The 14,769-nt window shown below is 33.5% G+C and overlaps 1 protein-coding gene across 1 annotated transcript in view; it reads right to left on the reverse strand.

Annotated features, from left to right (window-relative positions):
• Positions 1-225: 225 nt before the first annotated feature.
• Ube2v2 (ubiquitin conjugating enzyme E2 V2) overlaps positions 226-14,769 on the reverse strand; it is a 39,558-nt gene continuing 25,014 nt past the window's right edge. Inside the window, exons 3-4 of the mRNA XM_026395189.2 lie at positions 9,762-9,887; positions 226-5,339 (exon numbers count right to left, since the gene is read on the reverse strand). Coding sequence (XP_026250974.1) covers positions 5,193-5,339; positions 9,762-9,887 — 273 coding nt within the window. The 3' untranslated portion in view covers positions 226-5,192. The remainder of the gene's footprint in view (positions 5,340-9,761; positions 9,888-14,769) is intronic.

The raw sequence follows: 14,769 nt of genomic DNA on the forward strand, positions 1-14,769 counted from the left end.
AATAGATAATTTGTGATAGTAGATATAATCTGTACATTTTACCATCTACTTATTTGGCTGATGCCATCTGAAAAGGAGTAAAAACAGTACATTTCTCATCATCAATTATAAACTGTGAATAATTTTTCTTCCAAATAAAAACTGATAAACTTTCAGGACTATAAAAATTCCATCCTTGGATATTAAAGCATATACAAGTATCATGTTTCTTTTTTAGAAGAGTAGGGGTGGGGATACTGGGGATTTTACCCAGGGGCCCTTCACCACTGAGCCACACCCTAGCCCTTTTTATTTTCAGACAGGGTCTAACTAAGTTGCTGAGGTTGGTCTCAAACTTCTGATCCTCCTGCCTCAGCCTCCCAAGTCGCTAGGATAACAGGCATGCATGAAGTGCCTGGCTGGTATCATATTTCTTAATTGTAAATGAATTCTACTGATGCTTACCAGGAAAGTAAAATCCGTGTCTTTTACATCCTTCCCAGTAATAAACAGTACCATAACTTTACATACAACTAAAAAAGTATACTTATAAAAGGAAAATACAAGGGAGGGGAATGCCTTAAATACTTTCTGAAGTTTTACAGTTTAAATATCTATCTATCTATCTATCTATATAATAATATAATATATATATATTCATTGTTGAAATTTTATATTTTAATATATCCTGCGAAACTTCACACTTTAACATAAATTTTCTAGATTACTCTGCAATCTGTTACTAATCTATTGTTTAAAAAAAAAAAATAAAGAACACAGACTCAATTGTTAAGAGTGCCCCCTTGTAAGGGTTGAAGAATTTTTTTCTTAAATTGCTCAACTACTGCACTGAACAAGCAACATCCTTGTTATTTGACCTTCACTTAGTATAAATACAATTATGCATTGTCTATCTCTTTTTTAACCCCCAAGTTTTCAATTCTGTGAATATCTCAATGAAATTGATAGTTACTTTAGGGCTTATATACTTAATATGATCAACTATTATTATTCACTACCAATATTCAAGAATTTGCTTATTTACTGACCCCAGATTTCTGTTACAGTTTCTTTGTGTCAACTATTAGGAGAATATTAACTTTATTTCTGTACAATCCTTCGGCTCCCCAAATTTCTAATAGCTGCTCACTGCTGAACAAAGACCAGATAAAAGAATTCATGTAAGTCTACATTCAACAGCAAATGGATCACTGCGCAACTCTTACATTGCATTTCTTTAGAAAGGAATCTTTCCAAGTTAAGAAAGTGAGATGTTTTGCTTTTATTTTATAAACAAACATGAAGGAAAAAGAACCTGGGTCTTGGATCACATATAAAAAATTAGACAAGCAGACTCTGACTCTGGGGAATTTTTTAAAACGAGAACATCCTACCAAGGATATAAACACCATGGCAACCTCTTCCTATCTGATGGTTATTCTAAAATCACATTACTCATTCCAGGAGTTCTCAAAACTGCTTTATTTCACAAAAAAGTGGTTTTTGACTTGTCACTTATTTTATGTATTATCCAATACCTTCAATAATTTTATCTTCAGAAATTTCTTTTGGTGAATTTTAATTTTTCTACAGTATTATTAAATAACCAATATTTTCAGTATGAATTATGTTAAGACTGCCATCTACTCTTTAGTAACTTCTATTAAGGCATATTTAGCATAAAAGATATTCCTTCTTTTTAATAAACTCAGTATTGGGTGGAAATTAACCACTAACGTTCCTATCAATCTATAATACACTATGCCCATTCTTATTTTGGTGTTTCTGGTTACAAAACATGTACACCTTTCTAGAACCTTGAGAAGCTGGAATCTTTTTGTCAAAATCCATCAAATTTGCCAAATTGGTGCCGGAAAATTATATGGATACCAAAAAAGCAAAATCAGTCTCTTTTATATCCTTCCCCACAATAAACGATGGCATGACTCTCCCTATATATCCTATAATACTTATTAACAGGAAAAATCTAGGGGGGGGGGCAAAAATCCTTAAATACCTCTTGAAATCCTATTATGCATGATAATATCCTTTATCATTAGTATTTTTATTCTTTAAGATGTACAAGAACACAATCACATGTTCACTGAAATAGCAGACTTGGTTTTGATCAAAGACAATATATAGTTCAGTGCTGTATAGTTCAATGATGTACCTATCAGAACCACCTAAAGCTATACACACCAAACCTAATAAGTCATTAATAGTTTCCGGCAGTTCTCTAAACTTTCAAATATTTTTCACATGTAGTTATTACTACTAATATATATATTTAGTGGCAATTATCATTAAAATCAATCTACTAGTTTTAAGAAATTCAGAGTAATAAACCATGAGTCAAATAATTCACTCTTTAAGTACTCAAGCTCTAAATATTATAAATTCTTTTAAAGAATATTATAAATTTTGTTTTCACAACCAAAAACTTAAATGCCATTGACGATCCTTCCAAATATTTATGTCTAAAATCCTGGAAGGCTACGCACAAACCCCTAAACAAATGTCATTACTTTAAAATGCTAGAAAAAAAAACTTTAATCATCAATTCTGAAAATTAGTTAAGTAATTAAAACCATTAAAGCATAACACTGACCTAACAGGACAAGAATTTTATTTTTATAATCTTTATTAATATGTGATCATCTTCAAGGGTCTTACTTGCTAGCCTTTTAAACAAATTTCTAAGGCAATTTTACAGTTCATTTGAAAGGTGATATCACATAACTCCTACAACCTTTGCCACTTTACAAAACAAAGGAAAAATTGTTTCAAAACTGCTATCTTAGAAATATTACTATAATTTAGAGCAGCTCTATGTTAACTCATACCAATCAGTGTCTTAGATTGCCATGTACATCTTGATTGAGACATGCAATATGGATTCTGCTTTGGAAATTAGTTAATTGGCATGCAGATTTCTGCAGAGATCCATAATCCCAAAAAACAAAGGAAGGGAAACATTATAGGGCTGACTGACAACATATACTAAAGGTGGGGGCAGCTTTCACAACGATGGATATGGGGCAAGGAAGGAGGACATGAGTTCTTCAGCTTTCCAACAGCAATCAAAATTACTAGCTTCCATATATGACAAGACATATTTTCAAAGTGGAAGTTATTAGACTGACTCATACCATCAGTTACCATCAAACTCTACAAAGTGTCAATGTAATCCAATTTAATCTTCTTTAACCATTAAAAAAAACTAAAGACTATTCCAAGGTAACAATTCATTTGGTCTATTTTAATAAATTACACATTCTAATTTGTATGTATGTTCTTCACATGTCATTTTAAAAGTATTTAAGACATCTTTGATAATTAAAAGAGTAGCCATGTTGAAAATAATAAGTTTACATAAACTATTACAGACTTGAATGCACTAGTGATTAAGGTAGCTCAAGGCTTTAACTTTGAATGAGCTTAATAAAAAACATCAGGGTAAGTTTGAGACATCTATCCCTATACTAAATGTTATACTAAAATGCTGGGGCGTGGTGGCTCACACCTGTAATCCCAGCAGCTCTGGAGGCTGAGGCAGAAGGATGGAGAGTTCAAAGCCAGCCTCAGTAAAAGTGAGGCACTAAGCAACTCAGTGAGACCCTGTCTCTAAATAAAATTCAAAATAGGGCTCAGGATGTGGCTCAAGCCCCATTACCCCAAAAAAAGAGTAACTAAAATATTTCAAATACTTTTAAAACAATTCAAAGTTGATTATTTTTCCTTTACTATGTTAGCAAAGTTTGAACATATAACTTGATATTTTGACAATCATGGTTTTGGTTTACCTATATATTCTGGGCTGAGAGTGAGACAAATTATTAAACTTGCCAAAATAAAAGGAGCCTATCTGACTGCCTTTGACATGCTTCAGTGAATTCATAAGAAAACAACATGTTCAACAAAACATTATACCCAGTGCTTGGAAGTGAAAACAGTGACCTGAAACTTCATGTAACTTTGGTAAAAGCAGACAAAAATGAGTTTCTACCTTCGGGATTTCATATTTGTTAAGAGTACAGAGATAGATATATTAATCCTGGTTAGTATTAAAAACATTAACTTGAGGAGGAAATGTCTGCAATTAGTTCAATCTATTAACTAAAAGTTTCACAGAAAAAAAGTTATAAAGAAAAAAAATATGTGTTTGAATAGTTTGCAACCTGTAATTCTATACGAATCACTAAAATTCAAAGATCTTTTAAATTATATTATTTCTGGTAAAATCAAATCTAAAATATAATACCTGGATTCCTCCTTGTTGAAATAGAAATTAAACTAATTATGTAATTTTTAAAGTAGATACTCTGAAAATCCCAATTCACAAGTATACAAAATAGGATAAATAATAAAGGGTGTATATGAATGAAAAGCTACAATAATTCCAATTTTTGCCACCTTGGCAAGGTACTGCACATATACATTAATATAATAGAACTGGCACAGTCTCTGAGGACACGTTCCACATTTTATTTACATTTTAAGACTAACTTTAATCTCAAAATCACATATCCATACACCTATTTCCTTTTTGTTGACTTCACTTAAACTTAAATGCATGGTTTATTAAACAAAGACTGTAAACAAATATTTACCTTGTTACATGTAACACACAGGAACAGCTTTTAACAGAAATCCATCGACCCCCCCCCCAACATTTTTTATTATAAATACAGGTATCAAAACAATCCTGAACATATTTTTGATACTACTAGTAGTCAGCACCCACACCGCTTCAAAAATTACCACAATTTGTGACAATATTCATTGTACCTGCTACTTAAACAATTTCAACTGCAGCTCTTTCACTAAGCGAGATGGACAAAGCATGCCATTTCTGTTTGTCTTTCTTGAGATTTTACTTTTCGGAAACACGCAAGTTTCCAATGCATCTGACACTTCTTGCCATGCTTTCCTCTTGTAAACCTGAATTCTATTTCGAGTACTCCAGGTTCATGTTTAAATGACAGTGCCTTAACAAAAGAAAGAAAAATTGTGCTGCATTTTTCCTCCTGTTACCTGAAAACATAATGGGTGTACATATATTAAATATATCCTTACAAATGTCCGGGTCATGTTTACCAGCTGGAATTCTTTTACTTAATGTGTGGGTAATTTTGCATTGTGATATTTAATCAAGACATTAATATGAGTAGAAGGTTGTTGATTTAAGACAAGTTTGAGATTCACTAAAATTAATTGTTGTACGTTTGTCCTTCTGGTGGCTGTGGAAGCTTCATATTTTCTTTGGACATCATTAGACGTCTTAGCTCTTGAAGTACAACTTTAATGCTATATGAATTTTGCCATTTTGCTAACACTGGTATGCTTCGTGCATCCACCTGAAAGGGGAAGGAAAAAGGACAATTAACTTCTAAGTTTAAAGTATTATGGCACCAATTTTTTAAACATGCTTTAATGTTATATAATGAAATTATAGATTCAAAAAGTATACTATAAAATTACAGGTTCAGAATTAATACAAAATTTAGGGAAATATTTCTTCTTTAACAGGAATTTCCTTAAAATGTTATACTAAATAACTAATTTATAAAAATATTTATAAGTTTCTTCTTAATGATATAAGGTCAAAAAGTTTCTATTTCCAAGGCCACTACCCAAAATCTGGACAAATTAACTCAAACTGAAATTCAGATAAGAGTTTCTAATCTGATCTCTGCATTCAGACTTTTCTTTCCAATGTAATCCATTAACCTTCCACTGTGATTGACTAAATTGGGCTTAAACTTCTTCAAAGACCTGATTGTCAGGTATTGACATTCATCTGGGGATAGTGTTATTTCCTAAAAACCCCATTCAGGAAGCTTTTTAAAATCTGACTTCAGAACTTACCCATTGGGACCCTCCTATCTTTCCCCACCTCCCACCCTGGGTGTTTGTCAATAATCACTGGGGGACTGGGTCCTCAGTGGTAGAGTGCTCACCTAGCACATGTGAGGCACTGGGTTCAATCCTCAGTACCACTTAAAAATAAATAAATAAAATAAAGGTATTATGTCCATCTACAACTAATTTTTTTAAATTAAAAAATAAATAACCACTGGGAAGATAACCAATGGAAAGATGACCAAAATACATAAGCAGAAAAGCTGGAACATGAGATGTCCACAAAGGCACCAAAAAGCTCCAACATATGCCTACAAATATAGAAGACTACATGCAAATATAGGGCTGTGCACAGGCTTTCAAAAGACCCTAGAGGCCATAAGTTCTCACTTACAGCTTTCCTTGAACAATATACAAGATTATATGCCAAGTAGAATTTATCCCAGAACTGCAAGACAGTTTAAATATATTTTTAATCAGTATATTATACCATGTATTAGAACAGAGAACAAATATTATGATTATCTTAGTATGTGCAAAAATAATTTGACAAAATCCAACAATTTTTCATGATATAAACACACAAGAAATTACAAATAGAAGTGAACTGCCTCAATTCTCAAAAGGGAGTTTACAAAATCACAGTTAACATCATTCTTAATGGTGATAAACTGTTTCCTTCTCAGATCAGGAACAAAGACAAGGATGTCTGTACTTATCAATTCTATTTGACACTATACTGAACAGGACACTTAAGTAAAAAAATGAAATAAAAGGCAGTTGGCTTGGAAAGACAGAAATAAAACACTCTCTATTTGCAGATGACATAATCTTGTATACAGGCAATTCTAAAGACTCCACTGAAGAAACTATGGATAATAAGCAAGCTCAGCAGGGCTGCAGAATACAAGTAAAAATCACTTACAATGCATAAAATAAAAATTAGCAGAACAATGCCATTTAATACAGGGTCAAAAGAATACACAGGTATAAATTTAACAAAAGAAGTATGAGACGTACGTATTAAGAACGATGACAATATTCCTCAAATTAATGTACAGATAAAATTCCTATAAAAATTTCAACTGCCTTGGGCTGGGGATGTGGCTCAAGCGGTAGCACGCTCGCCTGGCATGCGTGCGGCGCTGGGTTTGATCCTCAGCACCACATACAAATAAAGTTGTTGTGTCTGCCAAAAACTAAAAAATAAATATTAAAAATTCTCTCTCTCTCTCTCTCTCTCTAAAAAAAAAAAAAAAAAAAAAATTCAACTGCCTTTTTCATTTCTCAGAAATGAACAAGCTGATCCCAAATTCATACAGAAATGCAAGAAACCCAGAATAGTTAAAACAATACAAGAAGGAAGAAAAGTACTAATTTCAAAAACTGCTGCAAAGCTATAATAATAGCCGGGTATGGTGGTGCATGCCTGTAATCCCAGCAGATCAGGAGGCTGAGGCAGGAAGATATCATAAGTTCAAAGTCAGCCTCAGCAATTCAAAGAGTACCTACACTGCTTAGCAAGACAGTCTCAAAATAAAATATAAAAGGGGTAGGGGATGTGGATCAATGGTTAAGCACCCCTGGTTTCAATCCCTGGGCATCATAAATAAAAAAATAAATAAACAGTAAAAATATGAGCTTTCATTTTGTGTATCTTTTAAAATTTCATTTTCCTAGCAATGTTTACTGTGTTTTACAAAGTACAGATCTAGGGGCTGGGGATGTGGCTCAAGTGGTAGTGCGCTCGCCTGGCATGCGTGCGGCCTGGGTTCGATCCTCAGCACCACATACCAACAAAGATGTTGTGTCCGCTGATAACTAAAAAAAATAAATATTGAAATTCTCTCTCTCTCTCTCTAAAAAAAAAATAATAATAATAATAACAACAAAGTACAGATCTACAACAGGTTAAAGCCAGACAACTAAGTCAAAAAATATGCCACCCTAAGCAGCACAGCCCTAGGGTACAAGAACACTTGTATATGAATGTTCATTGTAGGGGCACTGGAGCTATGGATCAGCGGTAGAGCGCTTGCCTAGCACGTGCAAGGCCCTGGGTTCGACTCTCAGAACCACATAAAAAAATAAGTAAATAAATATATTTTTAAAAAAAAGAATGTTCATTGTAGCAATCTTTTCAGTGTAAACTAAAAAAAATGTAAAAAGTGGAAAATGAATATTACACAGTAAAAATGAGGGCTATAATTTGCATGCTTCAACATGGATGATCTTGAAAATCACTAACATGATACCATATAAAAGTGATATAATCACAGACACGGATACACAAAGTGAAAGCAAGATAATTATGTACAGAATGATAAACACCAAATTAAAGATGGGGCTTCCACCGCAGAATGAGGACAGGGAAAGAGGAAAGCACCACACACAGAATTAACTTTAGAGTGTCCTTTTGAATTAAATTTTTTTTAAAATCAGTTACAAAAAAGATAAATATTAAAATTTGACAAAGTTAGGTGAAAGATATATAGATGTTGGTTATATCATTCTCGATGTTGGTTATATCATTCTCTAAAACTTATCTATATGTTATAAATGTTTCAAAAACACCAAAAATATTTGATCCTGGCACAAAGTCCCTGAAAAAATAAGATCACCAAAAATAAAATAAAGAAAAATAATATATTAACTTTAAGAAAAGAATAAAAGGGTGATTCCAATAGAGTAAAAGAGGGGACATAATTCAAATTAGGCAATCAGGAAAGACTTCTCTGAGGAAGTGCCATTTACACTCAGAAGTATTCATAGGGGATTAACCAGATCAGAAGATGAAATGCTCAGATAGAAAGAACAGAAAGTGCAAAAGTCCTGAGGCGAAATGAAAAACTTGATCCTTTATCAGTAGATTTATAACATGCAGGCAAGCATATATCTTGTGAGCTCCCAGTGAGCTATGGAAAGAAAAATGCACACTGAAGAGGAATATGAAAAAGAAAAACCTGGAATAAATCCTACAATGCTGGAACACAAAAAACGGCAACAAGATAAGGCTGTGGTTTTTAACAGATGGCAGATAGGAAAGAAACATGGAGGGAGACACAAAATGGATGATACATGAGTAACATGTTAGTAATGTAAAAAGGAATATACAAGAAGTCAAGCTGTTTGGTGAGGGAGGGATACTGGGGATTGAACCCAAAGGCACTTTACCACTGATCTACATCCCCATCCCCAGCCCTTTCTTTTTGTTTGTTTTTTTAATTTTGAGAAAGAGTCCATTAAGTTGCTTAGGGCCTGATAAACTGCTGAAGCAGGCCTCTAACTTGCAATCCTCCTGTTTCAGCCTCCCAACTGAGTCACTGGGATTACAGCATTTACCACCAAATAACTAAATCAAGGCTACAACTTATTTCCTAAGACAGATGTATTTTGCATGTAAGTATGCTCTCAACATGGCACCAAGACGGTCTGGACTTCAAGGCCCTAACAAGAATGAACCTAGGAATCTATTCACATAGCAAATTCAGCTATTTCTATTAACTTATAGGGGTCAGGAACAGCATGTCCTTTTGGTTTATTTGCTTAACATGACATGCTCAGCCATGACTGTTACAATAGGCACACTTGTTCCTCTCAGAAAAACACCATTTGTGAATATTCGTCCTTTTTATCTTAATAAATGTACCCTTATCCCTAAAGAAAGGAAATAATAGTCATCTTTTCACAAATAAGGATTCAATCAAACTATGTCTAAAGATTCAAACAATAAAATCTTAACAATTAACTGTTATCATCACATCTACCTAGGTAGGTGCATTAAGGTTTCTAAGGATATACTGATTTATAAAGAAAAATAATATGAGACAAGCACCTTTTTTTAGTCTTTCAGCTAAACAAAAGTTCTTTAAAACTTTCTCCTGACTATATTATATAAAATAACTATTTTAACTTACCATTCCACTGGAATTATTTATTCCATTCATATTAATTTTTGTTACAAATCTAACTGATGGAGGAGCTTCTGGGTATTTAGGTCCACATTCTACTTTCAGGCTATATATTCTGTTTTCATAATTTGTCTGAAAAGGAAAAGAAAAAAGATAATCATAATTATAATACCTGAAATAATAAAGAATAAATGTACTCACTATGACAGTAAACTTAAGAATTTATTTTTCTACATTTAATTGGTCTATATAGTTAGGAAAAATGCAGCAAACATACTGAAAAGCAGAAATTTTATAAAATTAAAATAATTCTACAAAATAACATAATCAGAACTCACTTTTTGTGGTATAAACAATGCCTATGACAAATAAGGAAAAAGGAAACCACTTAAATTTAGAATTTGCTAAAAAAAGATACACCATAAAAGGAGGGACTATTTGATTTGTGTCATACATATAGAAAGGTTCTCATTTTCCAACACAGTCCTGTTTATTCCTAGTGACCTAATGTTAATTATTAATAGTGCCTCTTTTCATTCTCAAAAGGATCTGATTGGATAACAAATTATGGTCACTCTACTTAGAATGGCAATCAATAACTTCTAGTAAAAGAGAAAATATCAGCATCAGGCACTGTGGTGCATGCCTGTGATCCTAACAGCTTGGGGGTCTGAGGCAAAAGGATTGGGAGTTCAGAGCCAGCCTCAGCAACTTAGCAAGGTCCTAAGCAACTCAGTGAGACCCTGTCTCTAAATAAAACATAAAAAAGTAGGGGGCTGTGGATATGGCTCAGTAGTTAAGTGCCCTTGGGTTTAATCCCTGGCATGAGGGAGAGGGACAGGGAGAAAATCATATTATACCATCTTGCAGTGGTAAAACATAATTATTTTAAGTCTCCAATTACTTATACTTACATTACTGTTCCATTAAATATCATTATCTGAAATCAGAGATACAACAGCTAAGTTGTTTTGGTTTTTTTGGTTGGGGGAGGAGTAGCAGGTGTTGAACTCAACCACTGAACCACATCCCCAGCCCTACTTTGTATTTTATTTAGAGACAGGATCTCAATGAGTTGCTTAGCATCTCACTTTTGCTGAGGCTGGCTTTGAATTCAGCATCCTCTTGCCTCAGCCTCCCGGTCATTGGGATTATAGGCATGTGCCACAGCACCCAATAGCGAAGTTTACACTTTGACATAATTTTAAAGTAGGGTTTCTTAAATATTAAGTTTAATTAATATTACTGCCTTATAAAACACTCATTTTAAGGCTATGACTTAAAGCTTCTAGATTATTCACTTCAATGCTTATTCTTATGTCTACTAACTTTTTTTTTAAGGCTTTTATTTGGTTAACTTATAGTCTACACTGAAACAGGATAACAAATTCAATACCTACTGATTCCTATATAAACCAGGAAGAAAAAAGAAAGCTAATTTGTTCTATTGATCTTACTTACCCAAGCTGGTTCCTTTACTGTAAATAAACCCTAATCCCAAGTGCATATAAAATTTGCAACATTAAACTACTGTAATGTAAAATGCATGCAACAATCAAGGTACAAATGTTATTAAACATTTCAGTATGTTCAAAAAGAGATGTATAAAACTCATCCAAATTTAGTAACAAATAGTATGCCCTCCATTTTAGATAGATATAATAATTACTAAAATTAGATCTCAAGAGATCATCTTGTCTGTGGTTCTTCAATCTGAATTCATCAGACAAAAGAACACTAAAAAAAAAAATTACTAGCCCCCCACCCCCAAAATTCTGTAATATTAAAAATACCTGAGATATCTTAAAAAAAAAAAAAAAAAAAAAAAAAAAAAACTAGAACTCCCAAACTCCTACACTTTGCTGTACCTGGAAATAATTTAGTGTTTTCTTGTAAAGAAAAATAAGCATACACCAACTCTACAATGTACCAATTCTACTCTCAGGCATTTACCCTAGAAAAACAGAAACAAACATATGTTCATAAAAAGGCTTCTTTAAGAATATATTCTCATGTATGACTAAAAAAAATAAAATAAAAATAAATTGTAAGGTTAAAAAAAAAAAAAGAATATACTCATGGGGCTGGGGTTGTGGCTCAGTAGTACAGAGCTTGCCTAGCAAGTGTAAGGCACTGGGTTCAATCCCCAGCACCACATAAACAAATTAAATAAGCAAAATAAAGGTATTGTGTCCATCTACAACTAAAAAATATATTTTTTAAAAAAGAATATACTCATATGTGAATTGAGCAGCTATGAACGCTGATGTGGCTAAGTCCTTTCAGTATAGACCGAGGTGTGGGATAGCTCAGTCAAATGGTGGTTCCATTCCAAGTTTTCTAAGGAATCCCTTTTTTTTTTTTTTTTTTTTTGAGAGAGAGAGAGAGAGAGAGAGAGAAAGAGAGAATTTCAATATTTATTTTTCAGCGGACACAACATCTTTGTTTGTATGTGGTGCTGAGGATCGAACCCGGGCTTCACGCATGCCAGGCGAGCGAGATACTGCTTGAGCCACATCCCCAGCCCAAGGAATCTTCATACTACTTTCCAGATTGGTTGCACCAATTTGCAGTCCCACCAGCAATATATGAGAGTGCCTTTTCCTCACGAACATCTATTGTTGTCTGTATTCTTGATAACTGCCATTCTGACTCGAATGAGATAAAATCTTTTTTTTTTTTTTTTTAAAGAGAGAGTGAGAGAGTGAGAGGGGGACAGAGAGAGAGAGAGAGAGAATATTAACATTTATTTATTTTTTCTTAGTTCTCGGCGGACACAACATCTTCGTTTGTATGTAGTGCTGAGGATCGAACCCGGGCCGCACGCATGCCAGGCGAGCGCGCTACCGCTTGAGCCACATCCCCAGCCCCGAGATAAAATCTTAAGAGTAGTTTTTATTTGCATTTCTGTAATTACTAGAGATGTTGAACATTTTTTCATATATTTGTTGACTGAATACATATCTTTTTCTGAGAAGTGTCTGTTCAGCTCCTTAGCCCATTTATTAATTGGGCTGTTTGTTTTTTTGGTGTTAGGTTTTTGAGAGCTTTATATATCCTAGAGATTAGTGCTTTATCTGACATGTGTGTGGCAAAAATTTGCTCCCAAAATGTAGGCTCTCTGTTCACCTCATTGATTGTTTCTTCTGCTGAGAAGAAGCTTTTTAATTTGAATCTATCCCATTTATTAATTCTTGATTTTATTTCTTGTGCTTCAGGAAGCAAACTAAATGCCCTTCAATAAATGAATGGATAAAGAAACTGTGGTATATATACACAACAGAATATTACTCAGAGAATAAAATTATGGCATTCGCAGGTAAATGGATGGAGTTGGAAAATATTATGCTAAGTGAAGTAAAGTAATCCCAAAAAAACAAAGGCCAAATGTTCTCTCTGATAAGTGGATACTGATCCATAACAGGCAGAGGGGAGGCATGGGGAAAATGGAGGAACTTTGAGCAAAGAGGAAGGAAAGAAGGGAGGGTACATGGGGGCAAGAAAGATGGTGGAATGAGATGGATATCATTACCCTAGGTAAAAGTATGACTGCACATAGGGTGCAATGTTACATTGTATACAATATAGAAATGTAAAGTTGTGCTGCAATTGTTTACAATGAATCAAAATGCATTCTGCTGTCATATATACCTAATTAAAATAAATTATTTTAAAAAAAGATAATACACTCATAGTAGCCAGGCACTGTAGTAAACCCATGTAATTCTAATAACTAGGAGGCCAAGGCAGGAGAATTACAAGTTGGAGGATAGCCTCAGCAACTTAGTGAGACCCTGCCTTAAAATATAAAATAAAAAGAACTGAGGAAAAAAACGAAACAAAAAAGGACTTAAAATGTAACTCAGTGGTCAAGTAACCCTGGGTTCAATTCTCAGTACCAAAAAAAAGAACAGTCATTGCAGTTTTATTTCTAACATCCAGAAAGATAAAATCCTAATAAACAGGAAAACTGACATCCATACATTAAAATACAATTCTGAAATAAAAGAAACACTTTTGTTACCTGTGACAACATAGCTGAGTTGCGCAAACATTGTGCAAAGAGGCAGAACCATTAAGTGTGCACGCTATATGATTCTACTTATCAAAGTCTCAGACCATGTGAAACTACTCTCAGGTGTAGGAAGAAGGGAGAGCAAGTGAAAAAGGGCATGGGGAGCTTTCTGAAGTGAACAAAAGGTTCTATATCTCAATAGTAGCAGAAGTAGTGAGGTATTTGTCAAATTCACAGCAAAATCTATATATTTCATTAAATATAAATTCCACCTTAATTTTTGTAAAGTTATAGAGATCCCTAAACTAGCCCACTAACCTAATTCAATGCTTAGAATAAATTTAAATTTCTACATCTAAATTTCTACATCTTTAATTAACACTTTACCTCCTCTAAATTTTAAATTAACAGCCTAGTCTTTTATTTAACAAAATAGCAAAATAAAATAAAAATGAAGGTAGGAAAAGGAGCTAATATTTACAAGTCAGGTGCTCTTCTTTGTCTGTGATTTCATTTAATTCTCACAACTTCTAAAAATGGAGACAGTACTTCTATTTACATATGAGAAAGCTTGAAAAAGTTACTAAGCCTCTTATGCCAACAAATATTGCTACAGAAAATAGAACAAACAAATACAAAGAAAAGTTGTTAATCCTATAGATCCAAATAACTATTGGAATAATTTAATTTTTTTTAAATTTTTTTTTTGAGAGAGAGAGAGAGAGAATTTTTTAATATTTATTTTTTAGTTTTTGGCAGACACAACATCTTTGTTTGTATGTGGTGCTGAGGATCGAACCCAGGCCACACGCTTGCCAGGTGAGCACGCTACCGCTTGAGCCATATCTCCAGCCCTGGAATAATTTTAAAAACAGGAATATAAGGGCTGGGGATATAGCTCAGTTGGTAGAGTGCTTTCCTAACATGCACAAAGCCCTGAGGTTCAATCCCAGCACCACCAAAAAATAAAAATAAAAGCAGAAATATAAAAGGCTGTAG

Source organism: Urocitellus parryii, chromosome 7, assembly GCF_045843805.1.
Source record: "Urocitellus parryii isolate mUroPar1 chromosome 7, mUroPar1.hap1, whole genome shotgun sequence".
Taxonomy (NCBI): domain Eukaryota; kingdom Metazoa; phylum Chordata; class Mammalia; order Rodentia; family Sciuridae; genus Urocitellus; species Urocitellus parryii.